The sequence below is a fragment of the Anthonomus grandis genome, chromosome 5 (genome assembly GCF_022605725.1).
Source record: "Anthonomus grandis grandis chromosome 5, icAntGran1.3, whole genome shotgun sequence".
NCBI classification, from domain to species: domain Eukaryota; kingdom Metazoa; phylum Arthropoda; class Insecta; order Coleoptera; family Curculionidae; genus Anthonomus; species Anthonomus grandis.
In genome coordinates this window covers 17,037,523-17,062,621 of record NC_065550.1, presented here as the reverse complement: position 1 = coordinate 17,062,621, position 25,099 = coordinate 17,037,523, and the positions used below count along the sequence as shown (strand labels likewise).

At 31.5% G+C, this 25,099-nt stretch overlaps 2 protein-coding genes across 3 annotated transcripts in view; both read right to left on the bottom strand.

The window, feature by feature from the left end:
- Nucleotides 1–1,151: 1,151 nt before the first annotated feature.
- On the bottom strand, nt 1,152–2,144 carry LOC126736271 (uncharacterized). Its single transcript, XM_050440549.1, has one exon. It carries the CDS (start codon nt 2,066–2,068, stop codon nt 1,292–1,294), a length of 777 nt encoding a protein of 258 aa, XP_050296506.1. The 5' UTR covers nt 2,069–2,144; the 3' UTR covers nt 1,152–1,291.
- An 11,534-nt stretch (nt 2,145–13,678) lies between these two features.
- Nucleotides 13,679–25,099, bottom strand: part of LOC126736268 (orexin/Hypocretin receptor type 1) — a 426,431-nt gene continuing 415,010 nt past the window's right edge. Inside the window, exons 7-8 of one of the 2 annotated variants that reach the window (XM_050440546.1) lie at nt 14,073–14,250; nt 13,679–13,891 (exon numbers count right to left, since the gene is read on the bottom strand). In XM_050440546.1, coding sequence (XP_050296503.1) covers nt 14,097–14,250 — 154 coding nt within the window. In that variant the 3' untranslated portion in view covers nt 13,679–13,891; nt 14,073–14,096. The remainder of the gene's footprint in view (nt 13,892–14,072; nt 14,251–25,099) is intronic. The other variant, XM_050440547.1, reaches the window with a different exon arrangement.

Sequence of the window (25,099 nt, the reverse complement as noted above, 5' to 3'; positions counted from 1 at the left end):
GCTTATTTTAACAGAAGTAATTAAGCTTGCCTTTTAAAAGTTATCCTCAGGAACACAATCCGGTGCCTATAATTAGGTTTGAGTTGGGTTGAAAGGAGCTATACATTTTACCTTTCAGTGTATACTTTTTCCCTTTAAATCAGAAAATGTGTCATACATAATTTATAGGTACTGATCCCTAAAATGAAAATGTATTTCTTTATAAATATGTCTATTAAAATGGCTTATGGTTAAAATTAGTGTAAAGTATAGTTAATGTAATTTCGATCCATCTGTATATTAGGTCTACGATTATCATTATTCATTCAAATATTTAATTCAGAGGATACCTTAATAAAAAATATATATTTTATAAGAAATCATGCATTGTTCATTAAAAATTTTTTATCTAAGGGTTTCTTCATGTTTTTTTGGCACCTGAATTTGTGTTTTTGGTTGACTTCTTACTTCTAGTCGAAGATCAATTCTCTTTACCTAAATACTGTTGATTCAAATGATAATATGCTTATTCCTTATTAAATTTCCCAAGGTCTATAGAAACGGAGTGTCCTTTTCTCTCGCACAGAAGCCAATTAATACCATTTAAGTTTTCATCCAATCCATGTAAGCTCCTTGCAACTTGCACGAATCCAAGTCTCTAACCCTAATATAATATTACGTTAAACCTTTTATTTGTGACATTTTATCTGCCGATTACACTACTGCTTACTATCAGTAAATCAGTATCAGTCTCAACCACTTTTTGCAAGGAACCATGTACCAATAAGAGCTCCAATGATGTGAACAGATCTTTTTAGGATATATGTGCCTTAATAAATCTCTTCTCCCATATCCTGTTCGGCACTTTTAGTGTGAAATGGAGTCTTTTTATCGTTAACAATTTTTTAAATTTTTGACCACTTGGCACTGAGGATAAATTATTAATTTTAATAAAACTAGAACATTTAATCTCTGAAAATCTTCCAGCTTTAGTTGTTTAAAAGACTTCTAATTTATGCCATCAGTAAAATGGTAATTTAAATATATTGCGGTACGATAGATTATATCAGGCACTTGATTCTTTGCAAGAGTTAGGGCTGGTTGTGATAGTAAGCGGTAGTATTGCAAACCAAAGATGATATTAAATCCAGATATTGAGTTACAAAGTATAGTTTGTTTCGCAAAAATATATTTTCTAAAAATCTTAGTGTATAAAAAATTATCATATGTCACACATATTTTGTTGATATTATCATAAACAATGTTATTAACTATTAATGTTTTTTCTTTATCTAAATACGTATAAAATAATTTAATTTATACTGGATTTCGAAGGGCAAACGCAAGTAACATTAGCATCGTCGTCTTCATCTTCAGAATCTTCAATTTTTGCTTGGACCCTCCGGCTACTTCTTCTTTGGCTACAGTTACTTTTAATCGAGGATGAACTTCCTTTACTAGTATCCAAGCATCCAGACTTTTTTTTCTTCTTTTTCTGAGGCAGATGTCCTGAATATGTTTGGTCAAATACAGATTCATTCGTATAGCAACTAGAAGCTGATGGTGAGGTACTAGTTGCCACCATAGTAGTCGTTTCAAGTAGGAATTGACGCCTTGCTTCCTGGAAAGCTTCTAGCTTCTGTTGCACTAAAGATTTTTCTTCTAATTCAGTAGTATTTAAGTCTGCTAATAAAGAAGCACTAATGTCATGACTGGAATAATAGTTTGGTGAATGTACGGTGCTATTGTGGGTTGGAGAAAAGCTATCATCGGTTCTTATTGGCACTTGGTTCCTTGTAGGAATTGGTTGAGGTTGATAAAAAGTGCTGGTATTAGCAGCAGCAGGTTCATAATAGGTTTGACCTAATGTTATATTGGGATTAGTGGTTTGCATAGGTGCATATTGAGAGCTTATGTTGCTTGGGCCTATGTGATCCGATCGAAAACTTAAATGAGTTTGATTGGGTCCTCTGCTAGCGACAACAACAGGTCGTTCCTGTAAATTTTTAGGAATTTCAATAAGGGTATCTTCATTTGGATCGATAGTACCTCGAGGTATGAGAATTTTTTGTGATTTGTTTTTAGGCATTTGGCATACTAAAATTTTGAGAAAATGAAAATGCTATTATGTAATGATGAAATGTCTAGGAAATGATTAACCTATTTGATATGACATCGACTAGTAGAATATGTTCCATATTACTATTTAGGTATTAACAAATTATTTAAGGGTTATAGTAGGTTCTTGTAGGTTCAAGATTCTCAAGCAACCTTAAATACTTTAATACTTTTAATACTTATTATGATTATTATAATGATATTTTAAGTGTTTTTTAAGAAAATTAACGCTCAATATGGCCAATTACAACATTTCTAAACCCCGCTAAAATCGTAATATTTTTGTATAAGGAGGCATTTTCCCATGTGCATGACATGGTATCTTGAAGTCTCTTAAATTTTATAAGATACATTTGAGGATGACACGCAATTGTATTCCTATTTTGATGTTTCCAGAGCACATAATTTACCTTTAAACTCATCCAAGAGTTTTTTTCTAATCTCATGAATTTTGGAAACCTAAGGCCAATAACATTAAAAATAATATTACTATTCATATAGATCATACTGAACTTAAACTTGTGAATATTGCTAAGAATTTAGGAATTTTGATTGATTATCAGTTTAGATATAAAGGTCACAATCCAAAGTTAATTTATGGCTTTAAGATTGTTATATAATAATAGATTATAAAATATAAAAAAAACATGTGTGAGCTTGTTGTATTGTGTGAGTCAATTTACTTATTATGATTTTCTGTATGGGTTTTGTTTGGATAGTGCATGAAAAGCAAGAGTGCAACAAGTTCAGAATGCGTGTATACGTTTTGTCTTTAGTTTAAGATAATGATCACATATGCTCTTGTTATAAATGCATTCATTGGTTAAAAATTGATAATCGTAGAGTACTTGTTTTGTGTAATTTGCTTTTTAAAATATTAAAAAAGCCCATATCCCCTCATCAATCCGAGAAGAAGGTTAATTTTTCGTAATGTAATACATAATGTTAAAATAAGACCATTTACCCAGGTAACAGCGACCCTTAACCAAACTATATTAAAACGAGGCTTTTCATACAACGCTGTTTTCTTTTATCAGATCTCAAATGAACTCTTAAATCTTAATATTATTCCATTTAAAAATACAAGGATTATTTGTTTGCTAAGCAATGCCAAATATATGCACTTTTTTTAGGCTAATAAACATTATTAAACATATTTATTTATTGATTGTTTTTCTGATATTATGAACTTGACTATTGCGTCACTCGTAATTTAAACTTGCTTTAAAAGCTTTTTTATATATTTTTCTACATCTTGGAAAATTTAAGGCGGTTATAAGTTGGCTCAGTAAATTAGCTATCAGAAAGCTATACTGCGCCAGATATAAGTTTTGGTTTTGTTTGTAAATTATTGTTGTAAACAGCATAAATAAAAGACATAATTATTTATTTACTTATAATATGTATTAATTAGCCGACAGCATGTATATGTACCATTTATTTAAAAAATAAACTTACTCTCGTTTAACGATTTGATGTCAAATATGTATTTAAATAATGAGTCAATTAGGGTTACAGCAAAGCTGAAATTTGAGAAGCCTATTAATTATATTCAAAAAAAAAATTATATATTAAACGATGTTATTCAAAAAAGTGTCTATTTTTGTTGAAGTTTCTAGGCATTTAGGTATAAGAACAAAAACACATAAAGATCTGTTGATGATCAAAAACAAAACTATATTATTATTACTGACTGAAATGATATCTAATATCAATATGCTTAACCTTTTGTGAAATACTGGACTTATGAGCACTCTGACTGTCATTAAAAATCACAACAGAATCTTCAAAATCATTTAACTCATTTAAAAGATTTTTAAGACTGCTTCTTTTGAGGCAGTCACGAAGAGCTATGTACACTACCGCTCGAAAGTATTTGCCTAAATATAGGTATAAAAATAAGATTTTTATACCTAGATCTCTTTTGTAAATTGCATATATGCTTAAACAGCATACCTATCAACTATGGTTCGTTGAAAAACACTGAGTATTAAAATAGTCTTGCAAATAACAAACAATGTAGTGAAAATATGCACTTCTTCTAAAAAACTACTCATCTGTTTGCAATTACTATCTGTTTACAGCTCGTTTCCGATGAAATTTGAAACATTTAAAGGTGTTTAGTTTTCAAGAATTGATTTTGTGTAATATAAATAACATAAATAATTTCGTTTGCTTGTTGACGATTGTCGCCGTTTCTTTGCTGGTTTTTCAACATTCTTTAAAATTGCTAAAATAAAAGAGTTATCGGTGGAAACAAAAGGTATTATCATTGGACTTCATAAGGCTGGAAAGACTAACCGTCAAATTTCGTCGGATTTGGGAATTCCAAGGCGGACTGTCGATTATAATGTTAGGAAATTCACCAGAGAAGAAACTATTAGCAATAAACCTCGATCGGGAAGGCCAAAGGCAACAAGTTCAAAGGAGGATTTAAGTATTATAATCACAAGCAAACGCAATAGACGCCTCTGAAATCACAGCAAAAATCAACAAGGAGCGTAAAAAAGCGGTCAGTGTTTCGACAGTAAAACGGCGACTTTATAATGCTGGTCTTAAACGACGTTTAGCTGTATCAAAACCGCTACTGAAGGATGTTAATAAGAAGAAAAGACTTGAGTGGGCCCAATCACACAAAGAATGAACCATTGATGACTGGAAGAAAGTTCTCTGGAGTAACGAGTCGAAATTCGAGGTTTTTCGAACGTAGAGGCGAGTTTTTGTTCGCCGTTATGCCAATGAAAGGGTCACTAAGAACTGTACGGTGGCCTCAGTTAAACACGGTGGTGGTTCGGTGATGGTGTGGGGTTGTTTCGGAGGATCTGCAGTGGACGATCTAATTAGAATAGAGGGAATTCTTTGAAAAGAGGGTTACAAAACAATTAAATGACAACGTACTTCCTTCTGGTACTCGAATAATTGGGTAAAACTTCATCTTTCAACATGACAATGACCCCAAGCACACATCGAAATTGTGCAAGCAATATTTAGGTCAATTACAAAGGTAACATCTTCTGAAAGTTATGGTATGGCCCCCACAATCACGGGACCTCAATCCTATCGAATTACTGTGGGATGAACTGGATAGACAAGTGCGAAAATCATATCCCACATCAAAAGAAGACTTGTGGAGGATCATCCAAGAAGAGTGGCACAAAATACCTCAGGAAACTTTGGACAAATTAATTAGAAGACTAACGAAACCCTGTGAAGCTGTTATTAAAAATCGAGGCTGACATGTAGATGAATCCAAAATTAGATTTTCTTAAATTTAAATAATTGAAAAATGTATTGTTTATATTCATTTTGTTATAAATTAACCGTTTCATAAGAATAACTGATGGGTTAATTATTTTTAGTTATAACTTTAAAACAGTCATATGTGGGCAAATACTTTTGAGCGGTAGTGTATTCTGCCTCTGTACTACTCAATGCAGTTGCTTTCTGCTTAGAACTTTGCCATCATATGGTTCCCTCTCCAAAATCAAATCAAATATGCTTGATTTTCATATAACATAAAAATGTTGTTGAGAAAGCTGACCTTAATATAGAGTAAACAAACATACAATAAAAGAAACAAATGGAAATACGTAAAAAATAAATTGATCAAAAAAATTTTAATATCAGAATGTATAAAACATTTCAATATCACATAACAAAGCATAATAAAAACCTTTTAAATAGTAGTAACTAAAATTGGTTAAAATCTGTGTCGCAATTATTCATTATTCATTATTCATAACTTTTTTTTTGCACCAAATCTGAACCTCCTGACTTATTATGTCACTAAAGTCAAAGTCAAATAATCTTAAAAATGGTCCAAGAAGTATTCTTCTATAGAGTAGTAGTCTTTTACAACTAACATATTTTTTACCTCTCTCCTAAATAACTTATAAGAAACTGTCTTACGAAGGGGCCGTGGTGATAACTAAAGAATAGTTCTTATGCATCAAGCAAAGAGTCTCCAGTATAAATAAAGATGGAACAGTCAAGATTTTCTAGATAATAAAATTAGCTTTGCAAGACGCATGATACTTAAGAAGATATAAATAACTTAGGGCACGCTTTTGCATCACAAACACGGAGTTAAATAAATTTAGGATTCGTGCCCCAAAAACAGGTTTTCTGTTATTCCACATTTCAAAGGGTGTAGTTTTCAACCCTGAAACTGCAGAACGATTTCTCAGATATACTACATTAGCCACATCCTCGGCCCAAACAAGCTTATCAAGATTTGCATCATACAACAAACACCGCCTTTTCCACTAAAGTACGGTTCATTTGCTTACATATACCTTTTAAAACAACACATTCACCATAATAGTGGTGTGTACACATTAGTGTCTTGATACGAAATTCCATGGTTTTCATAAAAATCATTGAGTTTATTGGTTCTAAATTTAGTGTCTTGGTGTAATCATCTGCTAAAACCATGAAGTATCTGGAACCTCCAACAGATATCTATTCCATTGGGCCACATAAGTCACGATGTATTATTTTCAATAGACTGGTTGCTCTATTGCCTTTATGACTGAACGGTAATTTGCTTTGTTTCCCCTCATAACAGACTTCACAAAAGCATCGTTTTTAGTCATCTGACCTTTACCGTCAAATCCGGTAATCAAATCATTTCTTGAATTTAAATCTCTGTAATTCAAATGACCAAATCTCCTATGCCAAATATTACTAGTAACTGTTAAACTGCTAAATTTAACTGTGGTTTCTTAAATCAAAGATTATAAACATTATTCACCAAAATTGCTGTAGAAATCAGCTGACCATACCTATTGAATATGTCACAACCTTTATCATGAAAAACTACTTCGTTATTATTTTTAATAAGTCGACTTACCGATAACAAGTTAGTTATTAAACTTGGTACATACAATACATTTTAAATTTTTACAGCATGATCTTGCTCTTTTGCAACTATAGTGATATCAATATCCCCTGAACATTCTATAGATAACTTGGTATTATTTGGCAGTGTTATCCCTGAACTGGCAATTCTCTGTTGCAATTCTTAAACCAATCATTCCTTGATGTAAAATGCTTACTACATGATTCAACGTACCAATCTGTGTTATTAAAATTTCCCATCAGGAAAACTGCAGTGAAGGCATGATATAAATTCTCATTTTTTCTCCTATTTTCTGGACACTTGTTTATGAAATGCTCCTGATTTTTACATTTGAAACATGTGACATCTTTATTAACTTTCTTCATAGTCCACTAACGCTACCTTTTCCTTTGCCAAAACTTTTGTCTGCACCACTGGTAGTCCCTTTGATCAACATAGAACTACCAAACGCTCCGGCTAACGAACGATAATTATCAACGCCATCTAGGTGCATGTCCAGCAACCTTGACTTAATGGAATCTGCTGTTATGTCAATACCTGTGTGATCAATCTCCTGTAGTGATAACCATTGGTTCATACTTGTCGGTCAATCACATGAGGGGTTAAATGTAATAATCAATGTATTAACCCACAAAATACAAATACAGGGTGGCCATTTGAAAATGAAACAGAGCCTATTTTGGGTCCCTCAGAACATTTGCTAAAAAATCCTCAGACCCGTCAATTTTTGATTCAAGAGGGAACCATTTTTTTGCTAGTTTCGCCCCCCTGAGGACAAAGCCCCAGCGGGGGTGACAAGGGCCCCCAAAATACCAAACTAAAAATACCAAAAAAGGTATTTTTATGTGGATTATAACCATAAAGTTTTAAATCGTTACTATTTGCCTAGTCGATACAGGGGCTAATAAAAGTTACAAAAACAAGTCAACACTTTTTATGAAAAAAAATGCTTGTAAATTTAGCAGTTAAATAAATACAAAAAATTTTGTTCTTCTACATTGTGAACCGTACTTTCTGTTGTTTTTTTTTAATACCCGTAGGTATCTATGCCAGTTCTGCACGGGAACTCTTGGTTATTGTTGAGACTGTTATTATAGCAACATTTTGAAGTTTAATAGTGGTTGTCAATTGCTGCTGTCAGATCATAGTGTGTTAAACAAATAGCTCTTTAAAGTTAGTTAGTTGCAACATTGAGTGTGATAATAGTTTATTCACTTGCTGAAAGGTTGAAATAATTTCTCTTTTCTTTGCGAACAATGAAAATGCTAATAGAACTGCCCAGCCTTTTAACACACTACAACACCCTAATCGACAGGTCCATCGGAAGTACATTTTGGAATTGGTTTAAAAATTTAGGGAAACTGGGTCTATGGCTAACAAAAAGCGCGAAATGGATAATCCAGTGGTGAATGAAGCTTCAGAAGTAGCTATTTTAGGCCATATTGTGCAAGATCCTACACTGAGCACAAGGAAGTTATCAACCGTGTCTGATATTAAGAGAAGCAGCATTCAAAAGGTATTAAAAAAAAACAAGTTTCATCCGTACAAAATGCATCTCGTAGAAGAACTAAACGAAGACGATTTTGATAGGCGAGTACAATTTTGTGAAACTATATCTGAACAAGCCGCCAATGATTCACACTTTCTATTTAATGTATGTTTTTCTGACGAATGCTCCTTTTTCCTATACGGTACTGTGAATCGTCACAACTGTCGCTATTGGGCTGATTCAAATCCCAAAATATTTCGTGAGGTGCATACACAACATCCTGAAAAATTAAATGTTTGGGCTGGCATTTTTGGTAAACATATCGTAGGCTCCTTTTTTTTACCTGGCAATTTAACAGAAGAGATATACCTAGAGTTATTAGAAAATACAATTCATCCAGCATTAGTGGAGATACTAGAAAAGAACAACGAGTACTTGGAAAATCGTCTAGTATTTCAGCAAGATGGGGCGCCACCCCACTACTGCAAGGGTTCGTTAATATTTGGACCAAACGTTTCCAGGACAATAGAAGAAGAGGAGTTATTGAATGGCCTCCTCGTTCCCCGGACTTAAGCCCGTTAGATTTTTTTTATGGGGCCATTTAAAAACTAAAATTTATGCTAGTCAGCCAACATCGCTAGACCATTTGCGACAAAGAATAATTGATGAATGTACGGGAAAGGTTTGAACAAAACCTGTATTATTGTATGGAAGTCGAAGGCCAACATTTTGAACAATTACTTGATTGATTTTATCTTTAAGCCCTTTATTTAAAATTATACTTTTTGACATTTTTTTGTAACTTTTATTAGCCCCTGTATCGACTAGGCAAATAGTAACAATTTAAAACTTTAGGGTTATAATCCACATAAAAATACCTTCAAAATAAGGTATGACTCGACCCCCCGTTCCATTTAAAATTTTGGGGGCCCTTGTCACCCCTGCTAGGGCTTTGCCCTCAGGAGGGCGAAACTAGCAAAAAAATGTTTCCCCCTTGAATCAAAAATTGACGGGTCCGAGGATTTTTGCGCAAATGTTCTGAGAGACCCAAAATAGGCTCTGTTTCATTTTCAAATGGCCACTCTGTATATAGAAAAGTGGTGGTTGCATATAAACTGAGCGAAATTCAATCTACTAGCGTTCTTTCGCTTGGCAACGGAAACTATTGTAACTAACTTGATAGTTTGACGTACCTATTTGGACCAATCAAAATGGTAGAAAGGCGTGGCCAAATTAAGGCGGAAAAATTCAAATTTCATTTAATAAGAAATCTCATAATTTTATTATTTAATCACAATATCCTAAGCAAACATAAACAAAACCTAATCAAAAAGGTTACTTTTTGATTAGGTGTTAGCATCAGATATTCATAAGGGTAAAATAAAAGTCTTTAGCTTTATTTTACATATCTAAATAAGTTAATGTACTGCAATGATCAGTAAACAATAGTGTATAATAAGTAATAGTGTAACATATCACCAATTTCAAAATGGAAATAAAACAAAGTTTTTCTTTAACACATTTATTACATTAAAATAATTACTTAAAATTATATACCTAATATTCACTATAACAGATATATAAATTAGAATTAATCTAAAAATGTTTAAAAGAATTTTATTAGCACTAAACTATTCCAACCAATCCAAGCAGATTAGAAAATATTGTTAAGATTTTTGTGTTATTTTCTTATCATACATGTAAAGACATTACCATTAGGTTAAAAATAATATTCCTATTTTACTAACACAAAAAGATTTTATAGAGGATAATAATATATTAATTATAAATGATTTTTACTTGTAAAAATACAATACATAAAAAATATTTAGAATTAAAAAACAAAACTATATATGCAAATAAAAGCCGACAAATTCAAATTAATACAATGCAGATTCTATCTTCCACATTGTAACACGAAAAAAAAAGGAAGATTTTATAAGTATATAGTTCAGCTACCAGACAATAATTAAGATAACGTTTTCGAATAATTCTTAAGACTAACTTTTAAATAAACTAAGCAAATCTTATAAATAAATTCTCTAAATGATTGATGTGAAAATTAATGATAAAACAAATTTTTAAATAAATATGTATTGTACTGTAAATCCAGCAGTATCAGCATTATTAAAATTTGTTGGAGAGAACTGATCAGAATAAATTCTATAGCTCAGTCTTAATAAAATTTACATTGCATATCTCTCTCCATGTTTTTCTTGTAGTGGAGACTGAAGACAATTGAAAAAAATCTTTTATTACTATGTTTATCAGAACCATTTCAAATATACCTATTCTTACATGAAAGATATTTACAGGAGAATTTTAATCAATTTTTTAATTGTGGAAAAGGAAGTGAGAGGCCAGACATTTTGTAAGTATTTATAATTATCAAGTTAAAAAATAAATATATATGACAGGTGAAACATATTGATTGAAACCAACTGAATTTGATTTTATTACAGACTAAATATTGACAATACAAAAAAATAACAGTAATATTTTTGGATACTCTGAGTTATGATCTTTTAATAAATATTTTGTCATTTGTTGGTTTAAGGGAGGAGGCATGGGCATTGATTGCTAATTACCTTAGAGATAGGTATGAAGCTGTTTTTTATAATGGGGTAGATTCTGGTTTTTTAGAGATTTCTTCTGGCGTGCCCTAGGGCTCCTTGGACCAATCCTTTTTTCAATTTGTATCAAAGATGGCAAAATATTCATATCATTTAAGCAGCATTATATGCTGATCAGACTCAAATACATCTCTCATTTGAATCCGGTGAAAGTTCCCAAGCAGTGGCTGCCATTAATTATGACCTTGCTAATGTTTACAAGTTTTCTAAAAATCATTGCTTACAATTAAATTCTATAAAATCAGCATTTATGCTGTTTTGGGTGCAAGGGTAGCCGTAAGAATTTTTTAAAGTATTATGGGGACTTAATTCATATCGATAACGAGCCTATAAAATACGTCGAGCACTGTAAGAGCTTGGGTTTAATTCTGGATAGTGACCTGCGATTCACGTAGCATGTAAATTCATGTGTTCAACAAGGATTTTTAAACCTTAAAAATATTTATCCACATCGTGACATTTTAAATAGAAAAACAAAAATTGTACTGTGTGATTCACTGATTAATAATTGGAGTGCCGTGTATGGTCCATGCTTGAGAACTTCTGAAGACAGCAGAATTCAGACACTCCAAAATGCGTGCCTTACATTAATATATGGTATAAGGAGGCATAACCCCATAAAACACAAGCTTAAGGAAACTAGATGGTTGACTATGCCCAACAGAAGGAATTTTCACGCATCTTCAATGTTTTTTTAAAATAATTAATTTATCTAAGATTTAAAAAATTAAAAGCTTGAAAAATTAAAGATCTCCACCTTACTTATATAATAAAATAAAATTTCGCACAGATGTTCACAATATTAATACCCGGCATAAAGGAAGGCTAACACCTTCGCTTCACTCAACCAAAACTTATAAAAGATCATTTATCAAATTTCAAAACTTATAAATAGCTGCTAAACTACCACCAAAAACATTTTTAACTTATATTCTTTTAAAAAATATATTTTTAAGAAATTACTGCAGGAACAATAAAGCATAATTTAGTGGATGTCTTTTTACTTTCTTTTCTCTATTCCGATGATGATAACAAAAACAATTAATGCAATAGGCTGAAAAAGAACTTTTTAGGAAAAAAAGTTATAGCTTGAAAATAGCATCCTTAAAACAATCCCAACCCACGCTTCCAGCATACATTGAAATGAAAAACACACTCAAATGATATGACAAATTATGTTCTCATCAGTCATTATGTTCATATCAGTCAATGTTAACAACGTAGCTTCTGTCAGCTCCTGTCAATTTTGCCAAGCAAGATGGCCGACGTACGATTCCGATTTTCACCATACATGTGTATTGTTGTATGTATGTTTCTTTTACTCTCGTTCCCACCCAATAAAAAACTTAAAACAAAGATTGCAGACTTAACGCACTTGCAGCGGTAAGCGGAAATGGGAAATTGGTGAAGGAATACACACTCTCTTTAACTTTATAGTTTATCTATTCTATTGCATATTAATACATACATAGGTAAGTATTTAGATACAAAAAAGAAGAAATTGGTCGAGATAAGATGCGATACTTATATGAAATATGGCATACATAAGAAAAATACTCCATGATCGACGAGCCCACCAGAGTTATTTAGAAATCTATACAAATCAAGGACGAAAACGTCCGAGCTGATGTCTTGAATTCTATTTACTTTTTAAAAGATTTACAAGCGTTGCCAGGTGTTCTGAATGGTTCAGGATGTAAACCTTTATTTATCGGTGAGAAGAATGCATGCCCATTCATGCTCTTTGTAATTCTGATGTTTTTCGGCCCATCTTAATCTCCTTGCTTAAATTTCACACAGGATAGTGGAACACAGGATAGTGGATTACTGGAGCTCTAACGAGTCATATCGCATAAAAATGGTTTTCATATAATTTATTTCTTATTTTCTGAGCAGTAACAATGACGCTATAAATTTTTTTTGGCTTACTTCTTATCTAGTATGCAGGAATATTGAGATTTCGTAATGCCTGAAGGTGAATAAATCTATCATGTACAGGTTCTGTTACTTTTGTTGGACCATTGTATCTTTCTCTCGCATTACCAGTCTCTTTAAATCTCTGCCACAACCTCTCTATAGTACTCTTGATAGAACTTACAGCTTCAGCACTGTCGCGAATATTCATACCGCTCCATACTATACCAGCAGCTCATAACTGTGTTTCATATTAGCTATGATTCACGTACAATTAAAACAAGTTAAAATGTTAAGGTAGCTTTTAAAAAATTATTTGGTTATAATAATATATTAAAAAAGCTTAATATTTCAAATTCTATATCGAACCAATTCGACTTAAGAAATCATCTCTATTTTTTTTAAACATTGAAAGGGGCTTTAGAAAACTTATATTTTTCAACATGTTAAATAACTTATAAAAAATTATATCGTGAGGTCGTCTTTTTCAAAAGTAATAAAAATTGTCTAGAAAATTCTAATTCTTTATGACTGCAGCGGAAGTGCCTAAATTTACATATTAAAGTAATGTGTTCCTGTAGAAAACTGATCCTTTATGTAAAAGAATTCCTGGAGTAGCAAATTAGATGCAGGCTTATCTTGTTTTCACATACGTATCAGAAACCCCAAAAAAAAACTAAAATATATTTTTAAAATGTTTTCTTTATTGTTTTAATAAATTAATTCATGTTACAAACATTTAATACAATAATTTTTAATTAACATCTATAGAATCATTATATAATATAGTATTATCAAAACATTTTTATTTTTTAAACTTTGTTTCTTTTCTAATAATTTGGCAATAAAAGTAGCTAAATTAACTTTTCTTCGAAGAATAAATTGGTCTCTGGTTCTCTAAAAATAAGAACATAAACTGTAAATTAATAGTACTAAACAATTAGTAAATATTAGCCAAATATTAAAATAAATATCTTTAATTTGGCAGCAGTTTCTATTTTTTACTTTGTCTCTTTTGTTTTTAAACGTTTTTTGGAATTTATGTTTAACGAACATATTCACTTTTTATTGAATTTACCTAAACTGCCAATCATGTTCAGACTCAGGAAGAAAAATTATCCGGTTGAATGCTACTGGTAGTATCTGAATACCTTTCATCTAATTGCACGTGCGATCCCCGATGATATTTTTGCTTCGATGATGGAGTGTCTGCGGTGGTGACCACTGTTTCGCTTGATTGCATCAATCGTCGATTGCTAGACAAAATTTTTATATTAGTGCATAAAACTGAATGAACAATAATGTGAAAAAAATAGTAGCAAATTTTTTGATCATATTTTATATCTTAATATTATTTTCCACCAAACCACCATATGATAAATAATAATATATAAATAAAAATTATGTATGTTAAGAAAAGAAATTGGTAATTAAAAACCGAAAGACTGAAAAAATTGCATTTGTTTCATTTGAAAATAGAATTTAAACAAAAAGCAAAATACATATTAAAGATATTGATTTCAAACGAAAGGGAAAGCTTGTAGTGGCGCACTAAGAACTATTGAAGCCCTAAGCAATACTGATTTTTTGTGTTAATTTTAACTAAAAGAGGACTGAAAAACAAAAATTGTTGAATTTGCGTCTTTTACAAGATAACATTTTTTTTTCTGTGTTATTAAAAGATGTCTAAACGATAAATTGGATCTCTTTAGGTACATCTCAATCATTAAATAGGATAATGCGTATTTATTTTAGTCTCCATTAATAATGAAAGGATATTAGTTGAATTATAAAATTTATTTATAATAATAATAATAATAATAATAATAATAATAATAATAATATTAGACAGTTTATATTTCCTCATAAGATATTACATTTGCTCACTCATAGATATAAATAAGTTTACAATATAAATACAAAGAAAAAGAAATCCATCAGTGTGTATTAATTCAGCATGTAACTGTAAAGAGGAAATAAAGGTCATGTTTCAGCTACTCTCAGAAGAAGGAGCTGTTAGGACCTTGAATATTGCACTTATAATTTAAAAAAAAATCGCGAACCGCATTATAAACTGTACGAATAGCGTGCATACCCTACATCCATAACTAACCGAAAAGAAAAGAAATCTAAATTATCCTAGCTTACTTTACTAATAGGAGGCAGGAAAGGAGGAACGAGGGGTACAGGTATATTGACTATATTTCTGTTGTAGACTCTTATAGTAGAGAAAAATATACATATAAAAATTTATATTTCCAAACGCGCGCCAGATCCAAACACGGAATCCCGACACAAAAGAGAGCAGAACCAGGGCGACTGATTTACCAGAGTATTAACAAGAAATAACATAAATTATTTCAATGCATTAAATGTTATTTTGTTTAGATGAAAGAACCATTTTTATTAATTTTTTAAAAGCCGATGTAGATTTAGAAAAATCCCAAATTTTGTATTTATTAATTTTGGACACAATATTGTAAAAAAATGACTTTTTTAAAATTTCTTTCTTATATAAAGGTATAAACAAAAGGTCATGTCTGCGAATATTTATATTGTGAACGTCAGTACGATATCTGAGCTTATTATAGAGATATAGTGGTGCTTTAAATTTCATTATTTTATAAAAAAAAACATATGGAGTGCAAATCTCGGCGATTTAACATATTAAGCCATATAAGATCAACTAATTTATGTGATACCCTTTCCCTACGTCTAGTTCCACAAATAAACCTTATGCACGAGTTCTGTAATTTTTGAATTCTTGTAGAGTTAGCGCAGTCTAAAAATGGTCCATATACTGTATCTGCATAATTAAAATGGGATAGAATTAATGAGTCGCATAAAATTTTTTTTCGATGAAAATCCTTTCTTAAGACAACTTGTAATGTGATCTGTGAACTTTAGCTTGGCGTTTATGATTAGCCCTAGAGTTTTAGTTGAGACATGAAAAGGGATAAGTTCTCCATTAAGAATTAGCTGGACATGATCCAAAACCGCCCTTCTGCTATTATCACCACAAAATAACATTGCCACGCTCTTGGCTGGATTTAATTTAAGAGAATGATCTGTCGAGACTCTATTTACTTGGGCAAGGTCAGCATTCAAACAAAAATTAGCTGTTTCAGTATTACTAGCAATAAATGACAAATATAATTGTGTGTCGTCGGCGTAGAGGTGGTATTTACAGAATTGCAATTTATCCATAAAAGCCGACGTAAAAATGTTATACAACAAAGGACCCAGAATGCTACCCTGTGGGACGCCAGACCTTACTATTGCCACCCTAGACATATCTTCTCCAATTAAAACTCGTTGTATTCTATCACTTAAAAAAGATAAAATTAATTTATATAGTAGCTGTAGTATTAAAACGAATAATGTAAAATATTAATCAAAAGTTCGTGATTTAGCATATCAAATGATTTAGAGTAATCAAGCAGTATTAAAAACATTGCATCACCCTTGTCCAAACTGGCGACAACCTCATTAGTGACGTCAGTAAGAGCGGTAACACAGCTAAATCCCTTTCGAAATCCCGACTGTTCTTGTAATATAATATTCTTATCAGTAACATAGGCGGTGATTTGTTTTTCCAAGATTTTTGAAAGGGCTGGTAAAATTGAAATTGATCTAAGTTCGCCATAATTTAAGGGATTATTTTTTTTAGGAAGTGGCAAAATAAAAGCAGACTTCCAAGATTTTGGAAAGTACGAGTTTAACAAACAACTATTTATAATATGGGTAATAAATGGTATTATAAATGGACAAACAAGAATTATTAATGTTGTGTTTAAATTATCAGGCCCAAACGCCTTAGATTTAAGTTTAATAATTAAATTTGATACTAAATTTTCATCCCCTGGTGTAAAAGAAAATAATGGTGGACACTTCTGATTAGATTTATAGAAATTGAACGTTTCGTTTGTCGGAGGAGTTATATTAGAAGTTAAATGACTGAACCAGTCGTTAAGTTCATCGACTTTTTTTAGATGTTCGGGAATTTGTCTAGATTTGTAATTTATTATATTCAGTTTATAATAAATTACACGCCGACCCCGGTAAAACTGTGGGCAAAGTGTTCACGATGCGATCGTGTGGTCTCAGGTTCGAATTCTGGCATGGGCATGGTTGTTTGTGTTTGTTTTACAAAAAACAAAACACTCGTGGTTCGGAACCCACGTTAAACTGTAGGTCCATAATAAACAACAAGATTGGGCGGCCGTCGAAATACGACGCGAGTCCATTGTAATTGAGGAAGAAGAAAAAGAAAATTTATTTATCATCAAAATGAAGCACCTTTCAATAGGGATTTATTAAAAATTGATACTGATGGATTTACAAGTTATGTTTTTTTACTTTTTTGAGAAGCAAATTTGTCAATAACTTTATCAAAATCTATAGATGAAGCTATTTGTCTTTAGACTGACAAGATAGTAAGCCTGTTTAACCTTTGTTGGCTCATCGTCGACTTCAAGTAGTTTTTAAGCAATACAGGTTTTATGTTACTGAAAAACTTATTCTTATGGTTAAAAATTACTGCAAAATAAGACAAGATTAGAAAAATACTCAGACTACATAGATATGGGTCATTAGTCCCAGCCTCAGAAATCAACGTAAAGGGAATATTTTATTATTTGCCGCATCAAGGATGGTTGTATTAAGTTAAGAAGGAAAGTTTCTGACCTTTTAGAAAAAATCATGTTTCCACCGAGATAGTGGGTATCTAATGAGCAACGCATCCTTGAAGTTTGAAGATTCTCACACAAATAACATTTTTCAGTATATTATTAGTGATAGTGAAATAAAAATCCTAGGCATTTTATAGGATACAAAATTGGATTTATTTGAATTTTCCATAAAATTTGAAATTTCTAACCTTTAAAAGGTCACAAAGACGACTGTTTAAGTATTGTTAGTAGATTGTTTGATCCCTTAGGGCTAGCAGGTCCCGTTCTTGTTCAAGCACTATTGCAAGATTTGTGGAAGTTATCACTTTCCTGGGATGAGGCTGTGCCTCTTACCGTCTAATATTCATTCCTCCAATTTTATGAAGATCTGAGCAGCTTAGTAAACGTTAAAGTACATCGACAAGCCAATTTAAGAAATATTATAGACAGACAGATTCATGGCTTTTGTGATAGCAGTAAAAGGTCGTATGACTCATGCAAAATGCTTCGCTTAGTTAATTCCTTAGGAAACTGTAGGCTTTTGCTCCTATGCGCAAAATCTCGCGTTATTCCACTAAGCACAGACATCATCAATGCCGGTACTTATGGGAGCTGTCAATTTAAGTCCTTTAGACGATAAAGCTCTTAAAGCCTTAGAAATTGACATTTGTAAGTCTAATATATTTTATTTTACGGACTCAACTGTTGTTTTAAGCTGGCTTCACTCTGAAGCTTCTAGTATGAAATGTTTTGTAGCAAATCGTGATGCAGTAATCCAGCAGTTGACAAACGTTGTATAATGGGGTCACGTCAGATCGCCCGACAATCCTGCTGGTGTTATTCCCAGAAGGACCACAGCTAGTGCTCTTTTAGATAATAAGCTTCGGTAGGCGGAACCCCATTGGCTAGTTTTAGAACCTGATCTTTCGCCTAAAGGTTGGAATTCTAAAGAAAATCAAAGCCACTAGTCATTTAATGAGAAAAACAGGATGAAAATTCTTAATTTTTAACAACTTGTTTTCAAAACATTAATCTTTTTAGCAAGTATTCATCTTTTACCAAAGGCCAAATGTTTGCTAAGGATATTCAAGATCTGCAAAATAATAAAAAGTTAAGTAAGGATAGTAGAATTTTAAGTTTAAATCCTTATTTTATTATAAATCTAGCTTGTTCTGAGGGGCGAGATTAAAATATTCAAATCGTGGTCATGATCATAAACACCCTCTTCTTATTGATAGCAAACACTTATTTTTGTAATTAGTCATTCAGTATGAACATATACGACATTTTCACGCGGGACTTCAAGCATTCTTGTGCGCTATCACGCAAAGGTTTTTGGCTAATTAATGGCAAAAATGCAGTAATTTCTGCCCGTGCATTTCTTGGAAGCGGCATGGACTTTGCAGGGTCATTTCTTGTAAAGAATAGTAAAAATCAAAATAGGTAAATGATGAAGTTCTATTTATTTGTTTAGTTACAAGGGCGGTACATTTTGAGATCTTTACAGATCTTACTAGACTATTAATAATAATCTAAGATATTTTTTGAAGCCTTAAAAAGATTTGTGTCGCGCAGAGATATTTGTAATTCTTTGTTATCAGACAATGGTAGTAATTTCATTGATGCCCGTCGCGAGTTATGTGAAAGCTTTTCGGCATCTCGGGATGTACGGTAAAAGCTGCCAAGTACTATTTAAAAAGAGTTGCTGCAGATGGGGATTAACTTTTGAATTGTTTTAGACCTTAGTTACCAAAATAGAAGCCATTCTTAATTCCTGATTATTAGTTGCTTTGTCCTTTGAAGTAAATGATCTCCAAGTCCTAACACCTGCCCACTTCGTTATTGGGAACTCGTTAAAGACTATTCCCGTTCAAAACTATTTTGAGACTTGTACGAATCGGTTAAGCCATTACCAGAGAGTTCACAAAATCTATTACTGTTTTTGGCGACGTTGGAAGAATGAGTACTTGACCAACCTTCAACAACCAAGTGGAAGACAAGCAATGATAGGGCTTTGATGGAGGGCACAATGAAAGCACAATGGTTATAATAAAGGAGAATAACACGCTGCCTATGCATTGGCGTGTAGGTAGAATCACAAAGGTATTCCGAGCGAAGGGTCGAATCGTTCGATGACCAACGTCAAAAATTTGCATCCTATCCGTACCTGATGAACACAAATAATCATAGAAGACATATAATCGTGATGCCGTTGAAAACTGGATCCTTTCAGACTTTTTAAGAAGGGCGGGATATCTTGGGGTCCAACTTACCAATATTTATATTGACAAATCATTTTACCCCACGTTCTACCAATATCAGAAGATCTATTAGAAATTAGGAGAGGAGAGCGCCGATATTAATTTCAGTGTCTTTGTGTGTTGACTGCCGTAACAAAACACCATATTATGTCATTGAACCAGCAGACATTATTTGTGTCACAGTAATATAACAGGCATTAAAGTCATTAAGGCCCAAACTGAATGTTCCCTTAACCAGATACTCTTTTGGAAGTACGAAATGCCTTTTATGATAGGTTAAGTTATTCTAAGTTATTCTTTAGCCAAAGAAGGAGATCTATTTAAGCCTTTTATTTAAAGAATGATTATTTTTTTGTTAAGATTATTTTTAAAAGTATTAATTTTAGTTTTGTAAAAAATATTTCTCTTCTTCTATAAGAGTTTAAATTTGATTCTTAATTTGTTTTGATTTTCATTATGCAATACCCAGCATAATACATACTATGTGGGTTGTATACTCAGGCATGTAAAGCCTGCATCAGAAAAATATTTTGGAAATTTCTACACTTTCGCATAAGAGTTTTCGAAATTTTATTGGAAGTAATCAAGTTAGAAAAAAATCGTAAGTCTGGAAGGAGGGCACATATTTGTAATTATAGGAGAATTCGCATTCAAGTAGGTCATTCTTAAAATGGTTGATAACTTAGTAAGGTATCTTCTTGGAGCTGTAATAATATAATAATTGAGGAAATGAACATATTACCTGAATTTTAAAAAGCATAATAAAATACTCAATATTTTACAAAAAACTATGGAATAGATAGTGATAGTACAATCTCAGTTTAAATTTTGTAGCACTGGATATGCTGTCTATTTAGCATATATCTGGAATGTAAAATTATGTTTATTTAAGGAATATTAAACCTATCACACTTTAGAAAGTTATATGGAAGTTAAACTGGGTGGTGCATCGCCAAGCTGACCATAGGAGATCCCATATAAATTATGAGACTTTCAAATATTGGCTCCCCTGTATATTTTACAGAAAAAAAACTCTATTAGACTTTTACAAAGAAAAACTGTATAAGGCTTTTTTAGAGGTGCAAGGGAGATAAGCTACCATACCATATTTTATTACTTTTTATTAGGTGATTTTTTAAATAAAGCCTCTAACAAATAAGAAAGCATAACAAAACAAAGAAAAAATACAAAATATTTTTTTAAACTAATACAATAATTTTTCTGAATTAAATGCTTAAAGAATCCTGCATTTAGCGCCAAACAATATCCTAATCAGTTGTAAAATTCGGTTCTTATATTACTAAGCTGATATGCAGTAATTTGAATAAAAGCCGTTAAAATTTCCACAGCTATTTTAAATTTTGATAACGCACATCTTTATAAATAACACTTTTAATGTAACCTCACGGGAAAAACTCGATTGGTGAAAGTGATTCCGGAGTCCTGGCTGGCCAAATAATGGTGTAATTTCATTACGCGTCCATTAAATACGTTTTGAACATATTCACTGACTTGTGAACTGTGCACAGGATAGCCATTCATTTTAAACCAAATCTCACTTTCAGGTGCAACTTCTTCTTAAATGCTGGTTTAATTTGATTTTGTAAAAATTCCAAAAATGCGTCCTCTCCCAGAAATGGTAATTCGCCCTTTCCATAACTTCAAAATAAAAATCTGCTCTTCGGCTTTCATCACCTTTCCTTAGTTCCTGACGTTTTTGACATTTAAAGGAATGATATTTGTATTTTTAGTGTGCGCATTAATGTACTATGACCTTTCCTACAACTTCTACAAGAGTTCTGCTGCTAATTACTTTATTTTCTTCAACATGAAGTACCATTTCAAAATCTTAATTATTTTCTCCAGCTCTGCCATCCTTATTGTTTTGCTCTGAGCATGTGCATTTACTAATTACTATATCGTTAGTCTCAAACTTTTTAACAATATTCTACACTGCTGTTTTACTAGGGAAATTCGCATCAGGAAAATTCACAGAGAACATTTCAATAACTATTCCCCATGTAGTACCACTTAATCATAGTTACGAGTATTTTCTCGGATTTTTCGTATTTTCTCTTGATTATTGTAATAATTATTCATACTGACCACTAAATAAATAGATGACAACACTTTCACGTAACATTTTGATAATTTCGCTGGTAGTTTCATATTTTAATTTTTAGTTTCTTTCAAATAAATTCTAAATTGCTTATTAATATCGAAGGTAATGAAATTTTCTTATGGTGGCTTATTTTGCTCGCACCACCAAAAAAGTCTAATACAGTTTTTCTGTAAGAAATATAGAGAACCAATATTTAAAACTATCTTAATTTATATGGGATTTCCTACAGCCAGCTTGGCGATGCATCATCCGCTATAGCTTTAAGGTAATAATGTAAAATTAGACTAAATTGTTTTAGATATATTACAACAGTATGTCACGAATATATAAAAGTGTAACTCTCAGTAACTGAATCTATTAACAGCCCATTCTTGTACCAATACATGACCAAAATAGCCAAAATATGATCCTGTTTTATCACTTGTATTTTCTTCTGGTCTATATATTACTATTCTTTCTCGTCATGCTCGTCAAAAGTCCGTTCACCCTCCTACTAATATTTGGTGATTACAAAATGTGTGGAACGAACTTGAGGAGATTACTTATATACTTAAATCACACCTATATTGTATATAATTTAATGTGTGATTGATGTATGATTTAAGTTACTTAATACATACATAAAACAAACTATTCGAACATTAAAAAAATTAAAGCAAAATTCTTATTTTCTCAAAAAATACATCCTTAACACTTTTTTTGTATATAAGTAACTTAAATATTGAAAATATTACAGCTGAAACATAAAAAAATACGAAAAAAATTAGAAAATTACATTATCTCATAGGTCCATATTACCTCCATCAGGCGAGGTTGCTTGGCATTTGTATTAGCCACTTTGCCACTATTGTATCAAATTTTTTTTGACCTAGTTTTAATAAATTTCCTAATATTTTTCCAAACTTGTTTGAAACTAAAATTTTTACCAAAAACTATTAATTTAAGTAAGAATCAACAAGCAGAAAATATTTAAAAGATGCAAGCTGTAATTTCCTTAATATAAAGTTCAATAACATCTAGGTATTAATAAAATATTTGGGATTGGTTAAATGTGTCGTACTGACAAACCTGTAATATTTTAATATTGCATTTTAAGAGCATTAGCATATTCTCTGATATTGAAAACGAAATATATTTAGATTAATAAAAAGCGTTTATCGCAAGAAATTTCGTTATCTAACGTACTAGCTGGGGAGATACAGAGGATGAATACAGCTTATAAAAATTGCTTTTTAAAATTAATTAGCAGATGATATGAGCCATTATGATAAATGGGATAGTAAAAAGTTCTATGAAGTTGGGTGATTTAATATGGAGAAGAGAACTCGTTCACCATTTGAACCAAAAAAATCAATCAATTTTATGTTTATTGTTATCTCATATCTTAATTACCTTAAGTGTCAGATTCATTCGTTTATTATTCAAATTTTTTTACATAGTTTGCTATAAATATAACAAAAACTAATTTTATAGAATTATATGTTATTAGTAATTAATATGAAATTTCAGAAGAAGGCGTGTGGTGATTTTTGACAAGTATACAGTTTGTAATCCGAGACATATTTGACAATTTAGTTTCTAACGACGAAAGTAATTTTCAACTCTAATTTGGTTCAAGAGAAAACCAAATTTTGCTGAAGCTTTAAAACTTGATTTTGTGTTTTTACAGTCTTGTGCCCCTTGTGGAGAGCCCTAGGAGAATATATTAAATGAAAGGGGTGAATGAATTAAATAAAAACGGTGACTTCATTTATCCTTAATTATTATTTCAGGTTTAATTTAATCGCTTAATATACCTCAAGATAATTTCTCAGGATAGCAACTTGCACAAGTCATAAAATTGCGAAAGAAAAAAATGTTGAGTTAAAGAATTTTATGGTATTTTTTCCACCTGCGAAACTACCAGGAATATATATAATCAGAAAAGAAAATCGCTGAAGTAACGTTGCATGCATGCCGTAACTATACAGGTTGGGGAATCTGAATTGGGCGAAACTCGCCTGCTATGTCACTGTTTTTTAGTACGACTTAGTAAGCGTCTTTGAGCGTAACTGTATTACTCGTCATTCAATCTCGCAAAATATTACCTGAAAGTTCAGGTATTTCTAAAATGTTTTTTTGATGCAAACTTTACATAAATCAGTGTACAACCCATATAAAATCGAAATCTCAAAATGCTTATTATGCTGTGTATTGCATAATGAAAATGAAAACATTAACCTCATACAAATAAAATATAAACTCTGATAAAAGTAGAAAACCTATAGAAAAATTAAATTAAAACTTATAAAAATAATTTTCTCAAATACACCTTCTTGTTTGGCTAAATAATGAGTTAACCCTATCATTAAATCCTTTTTGTACCATTTCGTATTTCCAAAATAGTTTTTGCTGAAATGGAATTAACACATTTAACAATTTTCTATCGCAATTCGACTAAATTTGTTGGCCTACTAAATTGGTGTTTATAAATGATCTCCTACTCCAAAAATTAAAGTCATTTGGGGATAAATCTGGAGATCTGGGAGGTTATTTAATATCGCTAGTTCCATTAATAAGACGGTTAAGAAAAGTATTTATTAAAAATTCTTTTACTATAACCACATTATGTGGTGGACAGCCGTCTTGTTGAAAATAAACCAATCTCTGCCATTCAATCAGGGAAGATTTGAATGGCAGGAAGAACTTGGTTTTGCAGAAACTTTTTCCAAGACCAATATCGAATAATGGAAGAACAATTGTGTTGAAGGATTGATTGACCATGCAAATAAAAAGAATATATATAAGAAAACAAATGAATATATTGAAAATAAAATATTTTGTAATAAATTCAAATTTTCATTTGCTTTTTCCATCATGATTTCACAAAATTCAATTCTTCGCTGCTGTTTTTTGGAAAATTACTTCTGAATATTGTTATATTTGAAACATTTGTACCCATATTTTTTACAAATACTGGGAACAGCTTTATGGTCCATACCCAGTTTCTCTGCACTTTTCAACGCTTCTACTTGATAGTTTTACCTCCACTTCTAGGGCACTGTCACAGATT

What these genes read in the sequence shown, in the direction of transcription:
- LOC126736271 (XM_050440549.1), bottom strand. Translation starts at nt 2,068, where the DNA reads ATGCCTAAAAACAAATCACAAAAAATTCTCATACCTCGAGGTACTATC.